Below are 21965 nucleotides of genomic sequence, written 5' to 3' on the forward strand. Positions count from 1 at the left end.
CTTCTTCAGTCTTCCTTCTTTGATCTCTCTTATTCATTGTTCAGCTTTTACACATATATGAGACTAATGAAAACACTGTGGCTTGGGCCAACCGTACATTAGTCCTCGAAGAGACGCCTTTGCTTTTTAAAACTTTAAAGAGCTCTTCCGCAGCAGATTTGTACAATGCAGTTAGCATTTGGTTTCTTGATTGTCACTTGTGTGAGTATTCATTGTGGGTTCAAGTGAAGTGAAATCCTTGACAACTTCAATCTCTACTCCATTTATCCTGATGCTGTTTATTGATACAGTGGTGAGTTTTGTTTTCATTATGTTGAGGTGTAATCCACACTGACAGCTATAATCTTTTCTTTTCACCAATAAGTGCTTCAGGCCCTCTTAGTTTCAGCAAAGAAGGTTATGGGATCTGTGTATCACAGGTTGTTAATGAATTTTCATCCAATCCTTATACCAAATGCTTCTGCATATATTATTACCACATATAGTCCATATAGTCCGAATTCTTAGATTATTTGTTCAGAGTATAGGCTGAATAAGGGAACTTTGGTGGCCTAGTGGCAAGAAGCTGCACTGCAATCCTGAAGGCATGCAGTTCAAGGCCACTAGCTGCTCTGCAAGAAAAGATGGGCAATCTCCTCCTGTGTGATTGAGTCTGACTGTGGTACAAAACAACAACAATGACTGAATAAGCATGGTGAAAGAATACATACAACCTTAATACACACCTTTCCTGAATAAATAAATCCTACTGGTGCTGAGTGCCATCAAGTTGACTACAACTTACAGCAACCCTATGAACAATGGACCTGAACCTTGCCCTATCCTCACCATCTCTGACACATGTGAGGCCATTGTTATAGTAACTGTCAATCCACCTCATTGAGGGTCTTCTCATTCTCTGCTGACCTTCCACTTCTCCAAGCATTATTTCCTTTCCCAAGGACTAGCCCTCCCTAAGAACTTGCCCAAAAGTATGTGATGTGACGCTTCACTATCTGTACCTCCAAGGAGCACTGTGTTTGCACCTTTTCCAAGACAAGCTTCTCGCCCCGTTGGCAGCACTATTCTGCAGAACTCAAAGGCATCAATTCTCATCACCTCTGACAAACCTGAGCCCGTAGCTGTAGTCACTGTGTCAATCTATCTCGTTAAGGGTCAGTTCAAATGATTAGTCTATCTTCACATTCCACATAAAGACCATAAAATGTTCTGAATTCTCATTCTTCACAATTTTACATATAATTTGTTATCATCCACACAGTTGAGGACATTTACATAGTCAATAAAAGTAAATATCTTTCTTGTATTCTCTGCCTCTAGCTAAAACCCAATTGCAATGAGCAATAATATCTTTTATTCAACATTATCTGCTTAATTGGGCTTGAATTTCTGGCAGCCACCTATGTACTGCTCCAACAACTGCTTTACTATCTTCAGCAAAATTTTATTTGTGCATGGAATACTATGCAGCATTGAAAAGCAAGGAACTTATGAAAAATTATGCAAAATGGATGACCCTGGAGGATATTATGCTGAGTGAAATATCTCAGTCACAAAAAGACAAATATTGCATAGGGCCATTGCTATAAAACAGGACTGATATCGGGGTTGAGGGAAGACAGAAAAGGAGGGGAGGAATGATATATATTGCATTGAAACAGATGAGGGAGAGAACTACTTAAAAGGGATATATGATTGGGTATTATTGTCATGACAGGAGTCCAGAATGAAGGCTGCACAGTGGAGTGGACTTGGGGGGAGGGATTGCATAACAATGAAGGAGTTTTTATTTTACTTTTCAAGGAAAAGAGTGAATTGGGGGGGGATGGTGGGCAGGTAGAAAAGTGCACCAATGAATGTCTGGAAACCATAAGTCTCTAAACTTTTATTAAAATTAATTAAAAAATAATTTGTGCACAATATTCTTGATAAAGTTTGATAACTTCTGTATTCTGTTGGATCACCTTCTTTTGGAAGGAGCACAAATAAAAATCTCTTCCAATTCACTGTCCTGTGAGTTATCTTGCAAACTTCCTAGCACAGAAGACTGGGCACCTGCAGCACTGCTTCTGTCTTAAAGGCAACTACACCTTGGTTTCTTTATGTCTTCGTTTTTTGTTTTTTTGTTGTTTTTTTTTTTAAATATTATTTTGTGGCTCTTTAGGTCAAAGTTTACACAGCAAATTCAGTTTCTGTTTAACAATTTTATGAAAGTTATTCCATGGTATCGGTTGTATTTTTATATAATGCATCAACATTCTTATTCCACTGATCTAGCTTCCCTTCTCTCCTTGCCTTCTAATCCTTGCTTTTAGGTAAATGTCAACAGTTTATTCTGATATGGTTCATTGCTTAAGGAAGCATATTACTGGCAAGTGATATTGTTTATCTTATAAACCAACCTATTATTTGGCAGAAAGAGGATCTTCAGAAGCAGATTCAAATTCAAGTTGAAAGGGTATTTAGGACAATAGTGTCAGAGGTTACTCTTATCTCACTATTTCTTAGGAATTTGAAGCTCGTTTTGTTTAGTCTCTGTCTTTCAACTCAGGACTTTCTACTGTGTCTCTGGTCACACAGTGACTCTGGTCAGTAGTGGTTTCACACAGCCAAGCACCACTCAGTTATTTCAGTCTCATGCTTGAAGATACTGTTGTGTGCGCTGTTTGTCACAAGGACTAGTTTTTACTTTGAGCTTTAGATGTCCTTCATTCTCTTTTGCTACATAGAAAAAGGGACCAACAATTGAATCTTAGATGGCAGGTCACAAGGTTTTAAGACATTAGATGCTCCTCAGAAAATGAGAGCATTATCTTTGTGAATTATATTATGATAACTGACTGTTTCCTTAGGGCTTTTTGGTGTTGTAACCACGATTTTATAAATAAGATCCTTTATGTAGCTCTCCTCACTTGCACCATGTGAGTGCCATAATTTTCCTGCTGGGTCTCTGACTAAAGCCGTATTTGAGACTCCTCTAGCTCTACCTTCTAGATGTACTACAGTCCAGTCTAGTAATTGGAATGTAAAGGTCAACAAGAGTCAATCTTTGATGTAGAGATGAAACCACGTATGAGGGAGCTACTAATTTACCATGTAGACTTCCAGGCTGTGATACGGGTTATACATGTGTTCTACACAGATCTCGTCTTCATTATACTGACCAGATGAAGGAGGACAGAGAGGAACCATGGAGGGCTGAACACCCAGGCAGGCTGTCCATGTCCAATCAAGTCTGTTCTGAATTAGAAAAGCACAGATAATGTTCATTCTCCATTCTTCTGACATGGTTATTTTAGTTTAACTTCGTTTAAGCACTAGATCAGAATCGGAAATAGCTCCATGTGATGATGACTGGTGGAGTTTAACCGGAGTGCCTTTTGCCTTGTGTGATTATGCCAGGGGTGGAGTTTAATACCAGCTGGGATAAAGATAGATCCCACACTGGGGGCATAGAAAAGTGCTTAAAACAGACAAATGAGAAAGGGAATATAATTGTTGCCACCACATAAGACCTTTTTCCTACTCCCACTCCGTGGGAAGAAGAATTATTATGGGCATTTCTTATATCTTCTCTTTAAATGCGCCTACTTTAAGGGAAATTGCCCTGAGGTGAGACTGGAGATTTCCCATCTGTTTTATCTGCTTTCACCTATTCACCTGTGCCCTATTAACAATGCTGCATGGAAATGGGTGGCAAGCTCAAATCATTCAAGATAACGGAATCTTTTTCTGGCTTCACTGTAAATTGTAAATAAGAAACAGATACAGGGAATGTTCCAAGGTGTGATGAAAGCTTTTAAGAAAGACAGCTGTCTAGGTTACTCAGCTAAGAAGAACAGATAAAGTGGAAATACAGATAAAACGTCAGGATATTTTATTGGTCTTAGAAAGCATTTGAGTTAGCCCATCTAATAGATTCTTGTACAGTAATAAAAGGCCACTTGAATGGGATTGTCTTTAGAGTTGATAAGAAAGATAATGAAGTATGGTTTATTAATAGAGTTGATAAAAGTGAGGGCAGGTGGAGGATTTTTGGTATTTCTAATTAAAAAATTGAAAAAAAAAAGAAAAGTCCCAAATAAACCAAAAGACAAACTGCAGCCATGGCAATGTTGCTGACCATCCAGAGGGTATGAATGCATTCTTCTGTGATTATCTGAACTTTCGATTTGCTGAAAGCAAATAAAAAAAATGGAATTTTTATTAGCCTTTCTGGCTTCACAGTAAGAAAACGAACCGGTTAGTTGTAACTTTGTTAAAAAAACATAGTGAATTTTTTTACTTGTGAGACAAACGATCTCTCACAGAGGCAAGGGGAAGAAAAAAGGAAAAAAAGAGAAGCTAACTATTTTTTTAAATTGGCAAGTTCTCTAGAATCAGAAGTTTATTGCTTATGCTCTTCAATAGAAGTTATCCCAAAATGTGGCAAAGAAGTTCCTCATCCCTGACTCTAACCCCATCTGTGAACTACACTGTAGTTAGGACTGCCAGTCACTTGATAGAGGAAGGAGGAAGGCAGGTGCGGGACAGAGAAGAACAGCAAAGTGCATCAGTAAAGAACACATCTAGCATTAGGATCCTGGGAGCTCAGTAAACTCAGGTAAGCTATTGTATTTCAGTACTGCACTTACAAATATGCCATTACCCACATAGTTTTCTAAATATCCCACACTGCAAATAAATAGAGTATTGAAAGGAAGACAGAAAGTGCACAGTCAGGATACTAATTTCAGCTACCTTATATGTGGAGATAGAATTATTTATCTGAGTGTCTTACTGCCACATAAGTGGGTGGCTTTAAAGAATAGCATTTCATTCTTGCACAGTGCTGGAGGCTAATAGTCAAAGTGGAGTCTTACGGCAACAAAGCCCACAGAGAGCTGCACTGCTAACCCAAAAGTGACAACTATGCAAATCCACCAGTGGCTCCACTGAGTAAAGACCAACAACCTTCTACTGTACAGCCGCCAAAAACTTGCTGGGGAGTCAAGTAAGAGTAGTTCTAACTCAACAGCAATTACATTTCTTTTTAGTTTGAAGGGTCTTGGCCACGTTGATTGCCTTTTTGCTCGAAGTCCCAGGTCCCAGGCATTCCTTGGTCTCTAAGGGTAGAGAGCTAACTGTCTGCCTACTCTCCAGTTAGGGGTCTGATTCCCCAAGAGCTAAGACTCCCTATAAGAGCAAATTCCTTAACTTGTACTCAATATTCAAATGACATCCATATTCACCTATGTGTTAATCTATATCTAATTTGCTCTTTTATAACTTAGAACTGATTAAGTTTAGGATCCACTCTCACTCTAGAATCAACTTATAACATATGAAAATATAAACCCTATTTGCAAATAGGCATACATCCAGGAGCACAAGGTTCACTTCCTAGAGTAAAAGGGTCAGGAATCAAACAGATATCTTTTTAATGGGGAAACAATGTAATGCATAATATCAACATATGTTGTTGTTCTTATGTGCCATTGAGTCATCTGTGACTCATAGCAACCCTATGTACAACTGTTCTGAACCCTGCCCTATCCTAAGCCAGTCTTATCTCCAACAGACTTAATTCCATTTCTCCAGACACTGACTCAAACCACTCATCCAGCGTATTCCTCTCCTGCACTGCCCCTGCAGCCTTCTAAACATGATGTCCTTCCCCAAGGACTGGTCTCTTCTGGCCACATGCCCAAAGTATGTGAGATGAAGCTTCAAAATCCATGCATCCGGAGAGCAACTTGGTTCCAGCCTCTCCAGTACTGACTTGTTTGTTCTCCTGGCAGTCCATGTTCAACACCCTTCTCCAGAACCACAACTCCAAAGCATCAATTCGTGTTCTGTAATTCTTAGACATTGTCCAGCTCTCTGAGGCATAGCAAGTAACTGTGAAGACCATGGGCTGTATCAGTCACACTTTAGTCTCCAGACTGACATCTTTGCTCTTCAGTACTCCAGAGTGGTTACTGACAAGAGGCTTTCTCAATGCTATTCATCTTTTGATTTCCTAATGGCTGATGCCAAGAGAGTTGATTGTGGAACCAAGTAAGTGGAAGTTAACAGTTTCACTCTCTTCTCCCTCTGGCATGAAGCTGACAAACATCAACCTACACATGTCTTTTTTTCCCTTTGTTGTAAAAAGTTACTAACAATAGTGCCTCATTACAAAGACAGAAGAACAAGAAAAGACAAAGATGGATGTTGGAATAGAGTCTATTTCACTAAAGCATTGAGAAGCCATAACAAAGGAAAGAAATTAAGATGTTAAAAATGCCAACTGAAGATTTCAAAGGACATCCTGAGAAGATAAAGCAAAGTATTATAATAAAATGTGCAAAGATCTGGAGTTGGAAAATCAAAAGGGACAAACTTGCTCAGCATTTCTTAAGCTGAAGGAACTGAAGAAGAAATTTAAGCCTCAAGTTGCAATGGTTAAGGATGCTGTGGGCAGAATGCTGAATGACCTAAAAAGCATCAAAAGATGGAAGGAGTACACAGAGTCATTACACCAAAAAGAACTGGCTGACACAGAAGAATTTCATGAAACAACATATGATCAAGAGCCAATGATGAAAGAGGTGATTGAGGAAGTTCAAGTCACTCTGAAGGAATTGGCAAAAAAACCCCTACCTAAAGCCCCCCCTCAAGAAAAAGTCCCCAGGAATTGATAAAATACCAACTGAAATATTTCCTAAAACAGATACTGCCCTGATGTGCTCATCAGTTTGTGCCAAGAAATATGGAGGACAACTACCTGGCCAACTGACTGTAAGAGATTAATATTTATTCCCATTGAAAAAAAAGTGGTCCAATAGAGTGTGGAAATTACTGAACAATATTATTAATGTCACATGCAAACAAGATTCCACTGAAGAGTATCCAAAAACGACTAGTACATCAACAGAGAACTGCCAGATGTGCAGGCTGGGTTTAGAAGAGGTCGTAGTACTAGGGACATTACAGCCAATGTTAAAGTGATCTTAGATGAAAGCAAAGAATACCAGAGGAATATCTACCTGTGGTTCCCTGACTATGCAAAGGCATTTGGCTGTGTGGATCACAATAAATTGTGGCTAACCTTGAGAAGAATGAGAATCCCAGAGCACTTGACTGCTTATACAAAACCTATACTTGGACCAGGAGGCAGTCATCGAAACAGAGAAAAGGAACATTGCATCATTCAAAATCAGAAAAAGTGTATGCCAGGGATGCATCCTATCTCCAAACTTTTTCAATCTACATGTGGAATAGGTAATCTGAGAGGCTGGACTATATAAGGAAGTATATAGCATCAGGATTGGAGAAAGATGTATCAACAACATGCAATAGGTAGATGACATAGGCTTGCTTGCTGAAACTGAGGAGGACCTCAGGCATTTGATACAGAAGGTGAAGGACTTCAGCCTTCAATATGAATTGAAGCTCAACACCAGGTAAACAAAGATTCTTATGAACTCAAATGGCAGCATCATGATAGATAGAGAAGAGACTGAGATTATCAACAGCTTCAGGTTGCTTGGCTCCACAATAAACATTCTTGACACCTGCAGTCAGGAAATCAAAAGATGAATTGCATTAGGAAACTCTGCTGTCAGGGACCTCTTTACATTAAATAGCAACAATGTCAGGCTAGAGACTAAATTGTGCCCAATCCAAGCCGTGTACTGCTGTTTTCAGTCTTCTCAATTACTTGCTATGCATCAGAGAGCTAGACAATGACTAAGGATGATAGAAGAAGACTTGATGCCTTTGAGTTGGGTGCTGAAAAGAGTATAAAATGCTAAGAGAACAAAGAGGTCTGTCCTAGAGAGGGTAAAACCCAGCCTCTCCTTAGAGGCAAGGATTTTGAAGCTCCATCTCACATACTTTTGGCATGGTGCCATGAGGGACCAATCCTTGGAGAAGTACATCAAGCTTGGAAGAATGGAGGGACAGCGCAAAAGAGGAAGACCCTGGATGAGATGGATTGACTCAGTGACTGGGGTAATGAGGGGATGTGTGTTGGAGACAATGAAATTGTCTCAAGATAGACAAGGGTCCAGAGCTATTGTACACAGGGTCAACATGAGTTGCAATTGACTTGACAGCACTCAACAACAACAATTTCAAAGAAAGCTCAGGTAAATGGTAAAAGGTATGTGTATTCTGGTCATTATCCTCATCACTGCTTCTCAGTCAGAACAACAATATCATAAAAGTAATACTTCACAGGCTATATAGAGGAAAAAGACAGTCTATGAAAATTTTAAAATGATTAAAGAATTTAATTATGAAAGTGATTAGTGATGTATAACTATTCTCTATTTCACAGATGATAAAACTGAGGTCCAACAAGATGCAGTGATTTGCCCGAAATTACTTCAGAGTTACTACTGGAACCCAGTATTTTCTGTCACTAATGTAAATTCACACAGCAACAGTGTAAATTCTATTCTACTATAAAAGGCGATGGGCAACCTCCCTGCATGCAGTCAGTTTACAGCCTCTGAAAACCTGCTGAGAGGTCAGCATTAGTTTGGTTCTGACTTGACAGTATGTAACAACACTGGTAAAAGGGAGGTGGAAACAGCAGAGACCACCAGGTTCAAGGCTGCTAAATGTTTGTCAAGTAAGATTCCACAGAAACAACAAAGTATAAAAGCAGTAGCCAAAGTTTCCACTGGCCTTCCAGATCTGAAGCCAAAATTAAGAGTCAAAATCAATCTCAAGGTCAAGAAGGAAAAATGACCCAATTGTTACTCTTATGTATCTCTGAGTGCTTTAGACTTTCCAGTAGACCATGACTAGGGCAGCTTCGCAGCACTCAAGATTTTGGGATGGGTAAAATTGTTCCATGTTTAGCAATGAAACCTGGTATCCTTGCTCCCTCCCTTCCACCAATGCCCATCTGAAATGTTGCTACCTCTCTGCACAGCTGTGGGTGTGCGGCAAGGGTTCTGACCCTGTCTAACTATCTTTCTCCCTCCTCCCCTCCTGTCCATTAATCAAGATAAATAACTTTTGTTCTGATTGCTCATTTAATGCACAGGCTGGAGAAGAAATTATAATCTCAATGGAATGGAAGCATGGTTAGTCAACTTGACATTGCTGTCATCCTGGAAGTCGGGCATGCTGATTTATTCGTTTACAGCCTTCTGTTTTCCCCGTTACTGACACTGACTTCTTCCATCATCAAGCTTTCCAGCCAGAAGCAGAGACACGGGATGAGACACCTGTGAGCACCTTGGCACGCTAATGAAGGGTGTTCTGTTGTGGAGTAGAGAATTTCTGTTGCCCAGGGCTTGCGGGTGTGATGTCAGAGCAGTAAAACATTTTCACAAGGCTCAAAAGCTGAAAATGAAAATGCACTAGAGTGCCAGCTGCTACTTACAAGACTCGGAGATTCTTGAGGCCAGCAAAGTCCATCTTGGTGATCCTGGTGATATTATTTCTGTCCAGGTCCCTGCAATGGAGAACAAATTAGGGTCAGATTGTTACAGGTTAGACTTATGGTCTATTCAGCCCAGACTGATTTGGACTGGAGGGATGTTGCCTGTCAAATGTTTTGCAGGTTAGACTTATGGTCTATTCAACTTAGACTGGCTTGGACTGGAGGAAAGGCAATTCTAATGATTAATGATATCCCTTGAGCAAGCCCAGCTAACCTTAAAGACACTGTGTGGAATAAGCTTTTCATTCTGTATGTATTAGAGCTCTGTTATATTTAACTGCCTGGCTGCTGTTCCCCCTTTTCAGGTAACACATTCTCCTTTGAGAGTTCTCCTGCTCAAGCCCTCAGATTCTGTGGTACAAGTGAAGGTGATCCCTCTTCCCATGTGCAGGTATGGTCACCTGATATGGGAAAATCAGAATCTTCTATCCCTCTGATTGATTCAGGAATGGATACATGACTCAAAGCCCTAATTCTCCCTACCCACTAGGGTGGCTAAATTCTTAAGGGTTGCCAGAACCATCTGGCCACATGGATCGAGAGCTTGCATGAAAAGAAAACCAACACACTGGCAGTCTGAGGCAACAGATTTTTTAAATATGAGAATAATTGCTGTTGATATCAGATGAGCTCTTGATCCACTCATGCTTGGTGCCAGATGCCTCTGAACTTCAAGGTAAAAGGAGCTCCTTTATCTACACTGCCTTCTACTTCGGCCTAAGTCAGTTTGAGCTGACTTTTCTACTGACTTCAGAAACAAAGAATCTTGATAGATGTTGATACCTAACTAAGTGCATGTCTACTTTCCAGTTAGATGCCAGATTCTGTAAGAGCAAAGAGCATGCCGCAAAGAATTCCATAGTCCCACATGGTAGTATAGACTATATCTGACACTCATTCAGATACTTTTGCTAGTCTTATAAACCAGGAAAGGGAATCAACATGGTTTCTTCCTACCTGAATTTGTAGTGTTGTGTCTCTGAAAATAATCCCAGAGAGAAGAGTTAGCCACTGAAGAACTTAAAGACTTATAATAGTACTGGGATTGGGGATAAGGGCGTTGAAGTATTGCTGAGGAAAACCCTGGCTTAGGGCATGACAAAGTCAGGAATCATCATGTGAATAACCATACACATACTCTGTGTTCATTGAAGTTATTATTGTTATGTGCCATCGAGTCACCTGTGACTAATAGCAACCCTATGTACAACAGCTCTGAACACTGCCCTATCCTGAGCCAGTCTCACTGTCCCATATATGGAATCAGTCCAGCTCATCCTGGGTCTTCCTTTCCCACACTGTCCCTCCAACCTTCTGAGCATGATGTCTTTCTCCAAGGACTGGTCCTTCCAGGCCACATGCCCACAGTATGCAAGACAGAGCTTTCACTAAGAAAAATGAGTCCAAAAAACCCCTCCAGACATTTAATAATATTTATCATTATTAATAATGGATACTGTTGTTGTTGTTATGTGCTGTCAAGTCGCTTGCGACTCATAGTGACTGTACGTACAACAGCCCTAAACTCTGCTCTGTCCTGTGCCAAGTGCACTGTCCCTGACAGCCCCAACCCAATTAACTCAGTCACTGAATCAATCCACCTCACAGAGGGCCTTCCCCTCCTGCGCCGTCCCTCCACCCTCCCAAGCATGATGTCCTTCTCCAAGGACCGGTTTCTCCTCACAACATGTCCAAAGTATATTAGACGGAGTCTCAGAATACTTGCCTCCAAGGAGCCACCCAGGTTAACCCTTTCCAGGATGAATCTGTTTGTTTTCCTAGCAGTGCATGGTACCCTCAATACTCTTCTCCAGCACCACAGCTCAAAGGCATCAATTCTCCTTCTATCCTCCCTAGTCATTGTCCAACTCTCTGACACATAACAAATGATTATGTGGCCTGTATCAGATGCATCTTAGTCTCCAGAGAGACACCCAGAGAGACACAATTACTCTTCAGTACTTTGAAGAGGTCCCTAACAGCTGACTTTCCCATGGCAATACACCTTTTGATTTCCTGGCTGCTGGTGCCAAGAGTGTTGACTGTGGAGTCAAGCAAACTGAAGCTGTGAACAATCTCAATCTCTTCACCATCCATTCTGATGCTGCCAATTGGTCCAATGGTGAGAGTCTTTGTCTTCTTGACATTGAACCTCAATCCATATTGGAGGCTGCAGTCCTTGACAACGAATACTAGACAAGTAATACTAGACTAGTAATGAATACTAGACAAGGAATGAATACTAGACAAATACTAGACTAGTAATGAATACTAGACAAGGAATTTCCATTTGCCACATCTTCCTTACAAAGACTTTTTAGGATTTTGCCCCTTGAAAAAATGAATCTATAAATGGCTTTGCTTTACCACAGGACATTTTGATACTAAGTGACTGTTTTCCCAATGATGGATTTTCATCCAATAGCTCACCACATGATGGTTTTTCTAGTCAATCCTTAATGCAGTCATCCTACAATCACACCTCAGAAAAATCTGTAAGCTATCCAAATACATAGAAAGAATTTAAAAATAATAATATTATAGCATTTTATATGGGGAAAAATAAATTTGAGTAAGGGTTATGGTCCTGAGACTGAAAATCCTACTGAGATAAAAATCAAGTAAGTCCTTGTCTAACCTTGATCCCTAATTCCCTTCTTCAGTCTGTTCCCAAATTCCTAAAACAGCTGTTGCTGGCTGTAATGGCTCAGTGGTAGAGTATTTGGGAATTGCACTGTGAACCCAAAGATGGTGCCCCTGGGGGTTCAAATCCACCAGCAGCTGTGCTGGAGAAAGATGGGCAATCTCCTCTCATGATTTATAGCTTCTGAAAACTGCTGAAAAGTCAGTTATGAGTCAGTTCTCACTTGAGCACAGTGAATTTGAGCTTTGAGTTTTTATGTGGAAAACGACATTTGATTACCAGACAATGCGCCTCATGTACAGCTATGACCCGTCTGTCAGTGGAGGCTGATGTGTGGGTAGGATTCAGAATAGGTTTCAGCAGAACTTCTAGGCTAAGGAAAATTTGGAAGAAAGACTGACAGTCTACTTCTGAAAATCAATTCACAAAAGCTTTAGGATCACAATGCTTTGATCTACAGAGATGTATAGATGGCACAGAAGAGGGCACGAAGTCGCTATGAATCAGGGACCAATTCTACCACATCTAACACCACCAATAAAATCTGCAATAAAATTGTCTTTTTAACTAGAGCCTGTGATGGGGAGAGGCAATATTTCAAATTCTAAAACTCAGTTGAGGACTAATAAAAGCCAAGCAAGACTCACACAAGCAGACACATAGAAGGCATGCTCACCCAAGAGTTAGAAACCAGCACAGAGAAAGGAATCTGTGAGTGTTCATAATTACCACGAGTATTATTCTTGCCTCACGTCTGCATTGGGATGGATGTCTGGAGACGGTGACAACTGTGAATATGACAATGCAACCATGAGTTTAATTACCAGGACACAGCATGAGATCGCAGCAGTTTGGGCTAGTGGTGGATGCACCAATACTGTCAATTAATATTTATTATGTAAAGAGGCACAGGATGTGCTGCTGAAATGCTAAAGACTTGGGGGAGACGAGACTACTGAGGTGGCCTCCAGCACACAGCCTGTGTTGTAAAGCCTGAGTTGTCTGGAGTAACTAGTTCTCATCGAATCCCTGTCCTGCTCTCTCATGAACATGTTAAGTCACTCAGCTCGTCTTTGAGGCTCAGTTTCCCCTCTACAAAGTCAAGGTCACAGCCTAGACCTGAAGGTTTATATGAGGGTTAGATGAGATGGGGAGTATTGTCGTTAGCTGCTGTGGAGTCAGCTGCCCATTCATAGCCACCCATGTACAATGCAAGGAATGCTGTCAGATCTTGTGCCATCCCCAGGAAGGCCTGTAGTTAAATCCATTGTGATCCACTGTGACCCATTGGATTTTCACTGACTAGTTTTTAGAAGGAGATCACCAGGTCTTTCTTCCTCATCCACCCAAGGCTAGAAGCTCCAATGCAATCTGTTCAGCACCATGGGAACACCTCTGCTGAAACAAGAGCATGTGAGTGGTGGTTATTCATGAGAGGTAGCAGCCAATAATCAAACTCAGGACTCCTGTAAGTAGGAGGGGAGAATTCTGCCATAGACCGATCACCACTGGCACTTAACACTTGTTATTGCGTGCCTTTGAATTTAAATTGACTCATAGCTGACCCTCCAATGAGTTTTCAGAGGCTGCAAATCACACTGAAAGGAGACTGCCTGTCTTTCTCCTTTGGAGCAGCTGGTGGATTCAATCATTTGCCTTTGATTTGACAGCAAAATGCCTTACCACTAAACCACCAGGGCTAACACTGTATGTGATAAATTCTCCGTGAATGCAGGCTTTTCTTGCTTCTACTCTAAAATCTCGGTACACCTAGAGGAGGTGATTCCATCACTTCTTAAACTTTGTGCCAGCTGATGGATCTCAAGAGCCTCCCTGTTAATAATAGCTAGTGTTCTGTGAGAAAGAAAAGGGTGCGTCTTGCGGCTGGTGTAGTGCCCGCGCCAGCAGTGGTTCCACCACTCTTCCTCTCCCTTGTAGCATCACTACAACACAGACTCCATGGTACCTGCTTGTAGTGACAGTGGCTTAGAAAATCAGTAAAGAGAAAGGAGCTGTCCCTTGGCTAGAACTTGGCTGCTTTATGGCTACCACTACTACCTCCTACACACATAGATACACAGAGTGTGAAGAAGGTCAGGAGGCAACTGGGTTTTGAAGTGAGACAAGTCTCTCCCATCCCTTACTCTGACTTAAAAGCATCTATGTCTATGATTTTTTCTTTTCACCTATAGAAACTTGCTATGGAGCTCCACAACCATGAAGAGTAATAAACTGCAATTTGAGTCTAATATCTTGAACAGGAAGCCATGTATTAACCATCACATTATTCTGCTCATCTACCTCCAGAAACAAAACATCTTTAGATGTGCCAGGTTATTTTTTGAATGAAGAAACAGTACATGAAATAAAGAACAGAGTAGAACAGAATTTGCCATCTCCATGCTTGAAAAAACAGAGATGTTCCTGGTCACTTCAATGCTCCCCATTCTAGTCAAGAGGGCACATTTCCTACTAACTGAAGTTAGAGTCACTGGGAGTGCTAAGTCTTTACACAAAATCAAGGGGGAAGGGCTATCTTGGGTGGTTTGCCCACGCCTGGTCTCTGCCATGTTGCTCATTACCCACCATACTGCCAGCACAAACAGGCATTTCCATGGTAATCTGCATTATTTTCCCCCATCCCAATCAATGAATCATAAACTGATGCTGTGACTTGGATCTCTGTGGCATTTTCACATCTGTTTGACACCTTGGGTAGAGTGGAGAGGAAGGAGAATTCAGAGTAACACTGGAAAAACTGAAACAAAAAATGAGGTTTCTTAGGGCAGGCCACATGTCTCTATCTTGGCATATGCATATTCATACCCTTCTTTTTTTATTAATTGTGGCATTCCTACAAAACTTTCTTTTAGCCAAGGAACATCTGGGAAGGGGGAGGCATAAGAAACAACCTCCAGAGAAGCAGCACAGTACGGAGAACGGGTTTCAATTGTAAACACAGATGATGTAGAATCGGGTTTCAGCTTCCTCTCTTCTTGGCTGTGTGACTTTGGGAAAGTCATTTAAATGTATCAAGTAATTCCACCATCGAGTCTGAGAATGAAAAGTAGGCAAACTCCTTCCCTGTGGTGCACAGCCTTTGAAAACCCACCGGAGGGTCAGCTATGAGTAGGTTCCAACCTGATGCCAATCAGTTTGAAGTCCAATTGGTGACGGTGTTTTTATGACTTTTGTAAAGTTCTACAGGGTTACAAAGGGATTCAAGGGAGAAAGTGTTTGAGGCAGTATGTTCTAAATTGAATCTGGAATGATGCATTTTTCACCCATGGGGAACAACGGCAGAATGAGTATATAACTGTGCAGGTTAGAAAGACTTCAAAAATGTTTTTCTGCAACAGTGAAGATTTCATAGAGCACCTTTTCTGAGTTGTTCCAATCACAAAAGGGTAAGTGTATAAGAGCTGTCTTATAAGGTAATGGGTCCCAAATACACTAGTGGGCAGAAGTGAGTGGGTCTGAGGCTTAGCAGCACTTCCAATGCCTCAGAAGGGGATGACACGACCTAGAACACCAGCCACCACTTCAGTGTTTCCAGCTCACAGTAGCCTCATCTGAGTTAGAGTAAAACCATCTACAGGGTTTTCGGTGTCCAATTTTTCCAAATTAGATCTCCAGGATTTTCATCTGAGGTGTTTCTGAGAAGAACAAAACTGCCCACCTTTCAGTTAAACAGCTAAATACTCAACTTTTTTTGCACCAAGTACATCATATGGACTACTGAGTCCAGTCAACTTGAAATCTGTAACACTCATATTTTGGAGTCCAGAAGCAAATGTGCTAAATTAAAGGAACGTAGTGTGGTCTTTGTCCTCAGAAGCCTCAAGTTTAGTTGTGGAAATGAGTTAAGATTTATGAGATATTTGTAGAAAAAATATTGTTGTTGTTGTTAAGTGCCACCAAGTCAACTATGACTCCTAGCAACGCTATGAACAACAGATCTGAACCCTGCCCTATCCTGCGCCATGCTCATGATTTCTCCCATGCTCAACACCATTGTGGTAGTCACTGTGTCTATAAAATGATATAAGGATATGCAAAATCAAAGAGTGGGCATGAGGACTATCGAGACCATGCATATCTAGAAGGCAGAAGACCTCCTAGTAGAAAAAGCAAAGAAATTATTGTGGAGAAGTGGTGACAGCAGTAGTGACGGCAAAACTCACAGAGAATAGGAGTCCAAGGACAAGGCAGACTCCTATTGCCGAAGGAAGCTCCTACGAGTGATGCATAACCTGATTTAGGGAATCTGGATCAGGAAGGGGTAAAATGTACCAGGATTAAGAAGATGAATACTCCAGTTTGACCCCATTACCACCAGCAAAGAAATTCCAAGATGGTCAGTGCAAATTAAAAGAAGGGCTTTGGCCTTCATTTCAATTATCTGCCTTTCACATCCCTGTTAAGTGGGAGGCCGACCTAAATGGGCTTCATTACAGGGCCAGTTCCTGTGCCCTTTCACTTCAACAGGAGAATAGAGAAAGAGTACAAAGGAGATGGAATTCACTGTCCTGGTTTCCTCTCTGAAGATAAGCACACTTCTTCACCCAGGGTCACAGCTCCTGCTCTTCAGGACTCTCCTGGTTCCAGAAAGCTAGTGTGTCTTCTGGTTTAGGGACTGTTAACGTCTCCATTGCTGACAGTCTTGAGTTCTACAAGTATCTCTGTGTTTCCCATGCACCAACTCATACCTCTAAGTTAACCTTTCTTAAAAATGTCTAATTTAACTTTTCCTCTTGTTTCCCATTTCTGACTTATGCTATGCACCATTCATTTTATCACTAATTGAACAAATATACTTTGGTCATTAAGTTTCAGGTGCTGTATTAATGCTATTTATAAAGCTATGAACAATAATGTAATGATCCATGTTTTTAAGAAACTCATAAATTAATAGGGACAAAACAAAGGGCAGCTACCATAAAGTGTGACAATCACTATGAACTAGGGACTGGTAAACTTTTTTTGAAAGGGTTAGAGCGCATGTATTCTCTCTCTCAGAGCTAAACTAGACAAATTAAACCATCTACAGCTAGACTGTCTCTGTAAGAACTACTCAGATCTGCTGTTCTAGTGTAAAAATAGCAAGGTCAATATGTAAATAAATGTGACTGTGTTCCAAAAAACTTTATAATAATAGTGTAAAGATCAGATTTCCTCAATGGATTATAGACTCTTAACTCTACACTGTGCCAGAGGGATATTGTCCAACATATAGTTGTTCAGTCTGCAGTTAGAAACCTCTCCAAATTATTGAGGAATAATGATGTCAGTTTGAGAACTAAGGTACAACTGATGCAGGCCATGCTCTTTCACTTGCCATGCATCTGAGATCTGGACAATGAATAAGGAACACAGAAGAATCGATGCCTTTGTGCTATTGTGTTGGAGAAGAGTACCCAACATCTCATAGGCTGCCAAAAGAACAAACAAATATGTCTTGGAGAAAGTGCAGCTAGGGTGTTCTTTGAGGGCAAAGATGATAAAGCTTTACCTCACATGCTTCAGGCATGTTGTTAACAGGGGCTATTCCTTAGAAAGGGACAGGATGCTTGGAAAAGCAGAGGGTCGATGAAAGAGAGGAAGACCCTCAATCAGGCGGACTGACACAGTGACTGCTGCAATGAGCTCTACTGTGTCAGGAAATGTGAGGATGGTGCAGGATAGGACAGGGTGTAGATCTGTTGTTTTAGGGTCACTAGGGGTCATACGCAACTAGACAGCTCCTAATAACAACAACATGCTAGAGGTAGAAACAAAATCTTAAAAAAAATAATATAGAGAAGAGCTCTTAAGTTATAAGACGCTTCCATAAAGAGGTGATATTTTTCTTGAGAACTCAATAATCATTTGTCCATAGGCAAGTATGCAAAGAAATATGTGAGGGAGCAATAGAAGTACAGGTAAAAAAAGAAACAGTATGTGCAAAAGCCTGAAGGCACTGCTTTAGGGTAACTGCAAATAGATGTGTTTAGCCAGTAAAGTATGTGGTAGGAGAGGCACCGTCTTCCTTCAATCAAGCAAGAGAAGAAATTATCTTTTCTTTCCTTCTTTTCAACACCCCCCCCCTCCTTTATTAAACATCTCTTCTGAACCTGGGACTGTGTTTGTAGATAAGAATTAAATCGAGCCAAACTTATTGCTGTTGGGTCAATTCAGACTCATCGCAATCCTACGGGACAGGGGAGAACTGTCTCACAGGGGTTTCAAGGCTGTAAAAACGGCAAAGGCAGACTGCCATACCCTTCTCCTACGGAGCAGCTGGTGGGTTCAAACTGCTGACCGTGCCGTTAGCAGCCTAGGGCTTTAAGCACATCACAAAGCTCCTGGTGGATAAAGACAGAGCAATGAGAAGGGGAGAAAGCGGGGGGAACTCCACCAAGAAACCATGAAAAGCAAGTTTTCTATTTTCAGGAAATGCTTATGCTATTAAGGAAGCTCTGACAGCTAAGGACATTGGCAGCAGCCCTGTGAAATCAAAGGTCATGTAGCTCTGCAGGACTGAATCCACCAAGTGGCTCCTCAGGAAAAAGATGCACCATCTACTCTCATTTCATTTACAGCCTCAGAATATCTGCTGGAGGGTCAGTTATGAAGTAGGAGATGAGTTTTTAATACTATTGGAGGTTTAGAAAGTGTCACAGAAACTTAACATGAATCCCTACCCCTTGGCGCTAACATTCGTGTTATCATTTCACATCTTAGAATTCGGGCAGGACTTAGTGACTTGCTTCTAACCTAATATGCACAGATGATGAGGCATCACTTCTGTGATTATGATACATAAGACTGTAATGTGTGTCTTGCATGACGATTCTGTCATTTGGTGCTGGTAACAAAGCAAGCAGCCTTATCAGGGAGGCTCGTGTGATCTGCATCAACAATCAAATAGCAAGACGTGGAGTTCCTCAGTCTAACAGGCTGCAAGTCAACAGAATTCTATCAACAATCTCAACAGCTTGGAAGGGAACTTTCCCCATGTGAGCTCTGAGATGAGGCTAAAGCCTCAACAATTGCTTTAATAGCAGCCGGGGAAGCCTTGACTAGAGGACCCAAATAACCATGGGGTGATAAATATATTTTAAAGTGTACATTTATGTAACAGTATTTCATTGTCATAATACAGTAGAGGCAGGTAACTCCAAGTAAACAATAGGAATATAAATTATGTTGCTGTTACGAGCCATCAAGTAGGAACTGACTCCTAGCTGGCCATCTAGGAGGTCTACAGAGGCTGTAAATTGCATGGAAAGAAACTTCCCATCTTTCCCCTTGGTCGGATAACAAGATGTCTGCTTTTGGGGTGGCACTGCAACTCTTCTACCACTGGGCCATGACTCACGTCAGGGTTCTTGTTGTCGTTATGTGCCGTTGAGTTGCTTGCAACTCATAGCAGCCTTATCTATGTGCAACAGCTCTGAACCCTCCTCTATCCTGTACCAACCTTACTGTGTCTGACACATCTACCCTCATTAAGCCAGTCACTGAATCAATCCATCTCATTCAGGGTCTTGCTCTTCCCGTGCTATCCTTCCACCCTCCAAAACATGATGTCCCTCTCCAAGGACAGCTCCCTCCCTGAAACATGTCCAAAGTATGTCAGACAAAACCTCAGAATCCTTGCCTCCAAGAAGCAGCCTGGTCTCACCCTCTCTAGGACAAACCTGTTTGTTCTCCTAGCAGTCCATAGTATATTCAATATTCTTCTCTGGCATACAGCTCAAAGGCATCAATTCTCCTTCTATTGTCCCTAGCCGTTGTCCAGCTTTCTGATGCATAGCAAGTAATTGAGAAGACTATGGCCTGGACCAGGTGTACCTTAGTCTCCGGAATGACATCATTGCTCTTCAGTATTCTGGATGGATCCCTGACAGCTGGCTTTCCCAATGTAATTTCTCTTTTGATTTCCTGGCTGCTGGTAGCAAACGCAGGAAATCAAGAAATTAAGGAGCTGAATAGAAGATTTCAAAGGGGAGCATGGGACAAAGTATTAGAATGAAATGTGCAAAGAGCTAGCATCAGAAATACAAAGGGCCAAACTCATTTGGCATTTCTTAAGCTGAAGGAACTAAGGAAAAATTCAAGCTTTAAGTTGCAATACTTAAGAATGCTTTCAGCAGAATATTAAATGATCTAGGAAGCATTAAAAGAAGATGGAAGGAGTATAGAGTCACTGTACCAAAAGGAACCGGATAACACAGAAGAATTTCGTGAAACAACGTATGAACAAGAGCCTGTGGTAATGAAGGAGGAAGTTCAAGAAGCTCTGAAAGAATTGACAAAAAATAAGGCCCCAGGAATGGACAGCATATCAACTGACATACTTCAACAAGCAGACACTGCCCTGGATGTACTCACCAAGTTGTGCCATGAAATCTGGAGGACAACCACTGGCCAACTGACTGGAAGAGATCCATATTTGTTCCAATTTCAAAGAAAGGTCTCCCAATAGAATGCAGAAATTATTGAACAATATCATGAACACACGCAAACAAGATTCTGTTGAAAATTAAACAAGATTCTGTTGAAAATTATCCAAAAACTACTGGAACAGCACATCAACAGAGAACTGCCAGATGTGCAGGGTAGGTTTAAAAGAGGTCATGGTTGTTGTTGTTGTTGTTATGTGCCCTCAAGTCGTCTGCGACTCATAGCGACCCTATGTACAACAGCCCTAAACCCTGCCCTGTCCTGTGCCAATCGCACTGCCTCTGCCACACCCATCCCGATTACCCCAGTCACTGAATCAATCCACCTCATAGAGGGTCTTCGCCTCCTGCATTGTCCCTCCACCCTCCCAAGCATGATGTCCTTCTCCAAGGACCTGTCCCTCCTTACAACATGTCCAACATGTCCAAAGTATGTCAGACAAAGCCCCAGAATCCTTGCCTCCAAGGAGTAGCCTGGTTTAACCCTCTCCAGGATGAATCTGTTTGTTTTGTTGGCAGTCAATTCTCCTTCTGTCCTCCCTAGTCATTGTCCAACTCTCTGATGCATAACAAGTGACTGCAATGACCATGGTCTGTGTCAGGCGCACCTTAGTCTCCAGAGAGATACCGTTGCTCTTGAGTACTTTAGAGAGGTCCCTAACAGCAGACTTTCCCATCGCGATACGCTTTTTTATTTCCTGGCTGCTGGTGCCAAGAGTGTTGGCCGTGGAGCCTAGCAAACTGAAGAGGTCATGGTACTAGGGATATTATAGCTAATGTTAGATAGATCTTGGCTAAAAACAGAGAGTACCAGATAAAAGTCTATCTGTGTTCCATTGTTTATGGAAAGACTGTGTGGATCACATTAAACTGTGGCTAATTCTGAAAAGAATAGGAGTCCCAGAACACTTGATTATGCTTATGTGAAACCTACACTTGGACCAGGAGGCAGTCGTCAGAACAGAGCAAGGAAACACTGCATGGTTCAAACTTGGCATGGGTGTTCATGCCAGGGATGTGTCCTGTCTCCATACCTTTTCATTTTAGTGTAGGACAAATAAGATAAAGATGACAGAATAATAATATGAAGAGTCCTCTCTTAGAATGTGGGATTTGATCTGAAACCAGAAAGAAAAGAAGCCAGAGAGAGAAAAAAAATTGAGGGGAAAAGTTACCACGTGAATGAACAGAGGCTCCAAGACAAGAAAGGAATATACCCAAGAGTTTTAGAGTTTTGAGACGTACCCTGAAGGAATTCAGGTACCTGAAGCAGTAAGGCCAGGTCAGAGTGGCACCGAATGATGAGGATTTCATATCCTCAGTGACTGGGAACCATGGAAGGGTCAAGTAAGAAGATAAGTGATTTGACAGTCATCAGCTTCTTTCCCTGAAATCAACCAATCTATGTCCAAGCCTCAGCACGTTAGTAATACAGGTGGTTGTTGACAAC

At 41.4% G+C, this 21965-nt stretch overlaps 1 protein-coding gene across 1 annotated transcript in view; it reads right to left on the reverse strand.

Annotated features, from left to right (window-relative positions):
- Window positions 1–21965, reverse strand: part of SLIT3 (slit homolog 3 (Drosophila)) — a 915040-nt gene that overhangs the window by 821476 nt on the left and 71599 nt on the right. The window contains exon 2 of the mRNA XM_006884333.1: window positions 9365–9436. Coding sequence (XP_006884395.1) covers window positions 9365–9436 — 72 coding nt within the window. The remainder of the gene's footprint in view (window positions 1–9364; window positions 9437–21965) is intronic.

Source organism: Elephantulus edwardii, unplaced genomic scaffold (assembly GCF_000299155.1).
Source record: "Elephantulus edwardii isolate Elephantulus edwardi_28Jun2011 unplaced genomic scaffold, EleEdw1.0 scaffold00033, whole genome shotgun sequence".
In the NCBI taxonomy this organism is placed as follows: Eukaryota; Metazoa; Chordata; class Mammalia; order Macroscelidea; family Macroscelididae; genus Elephantulus; species Elephantulus edwardii.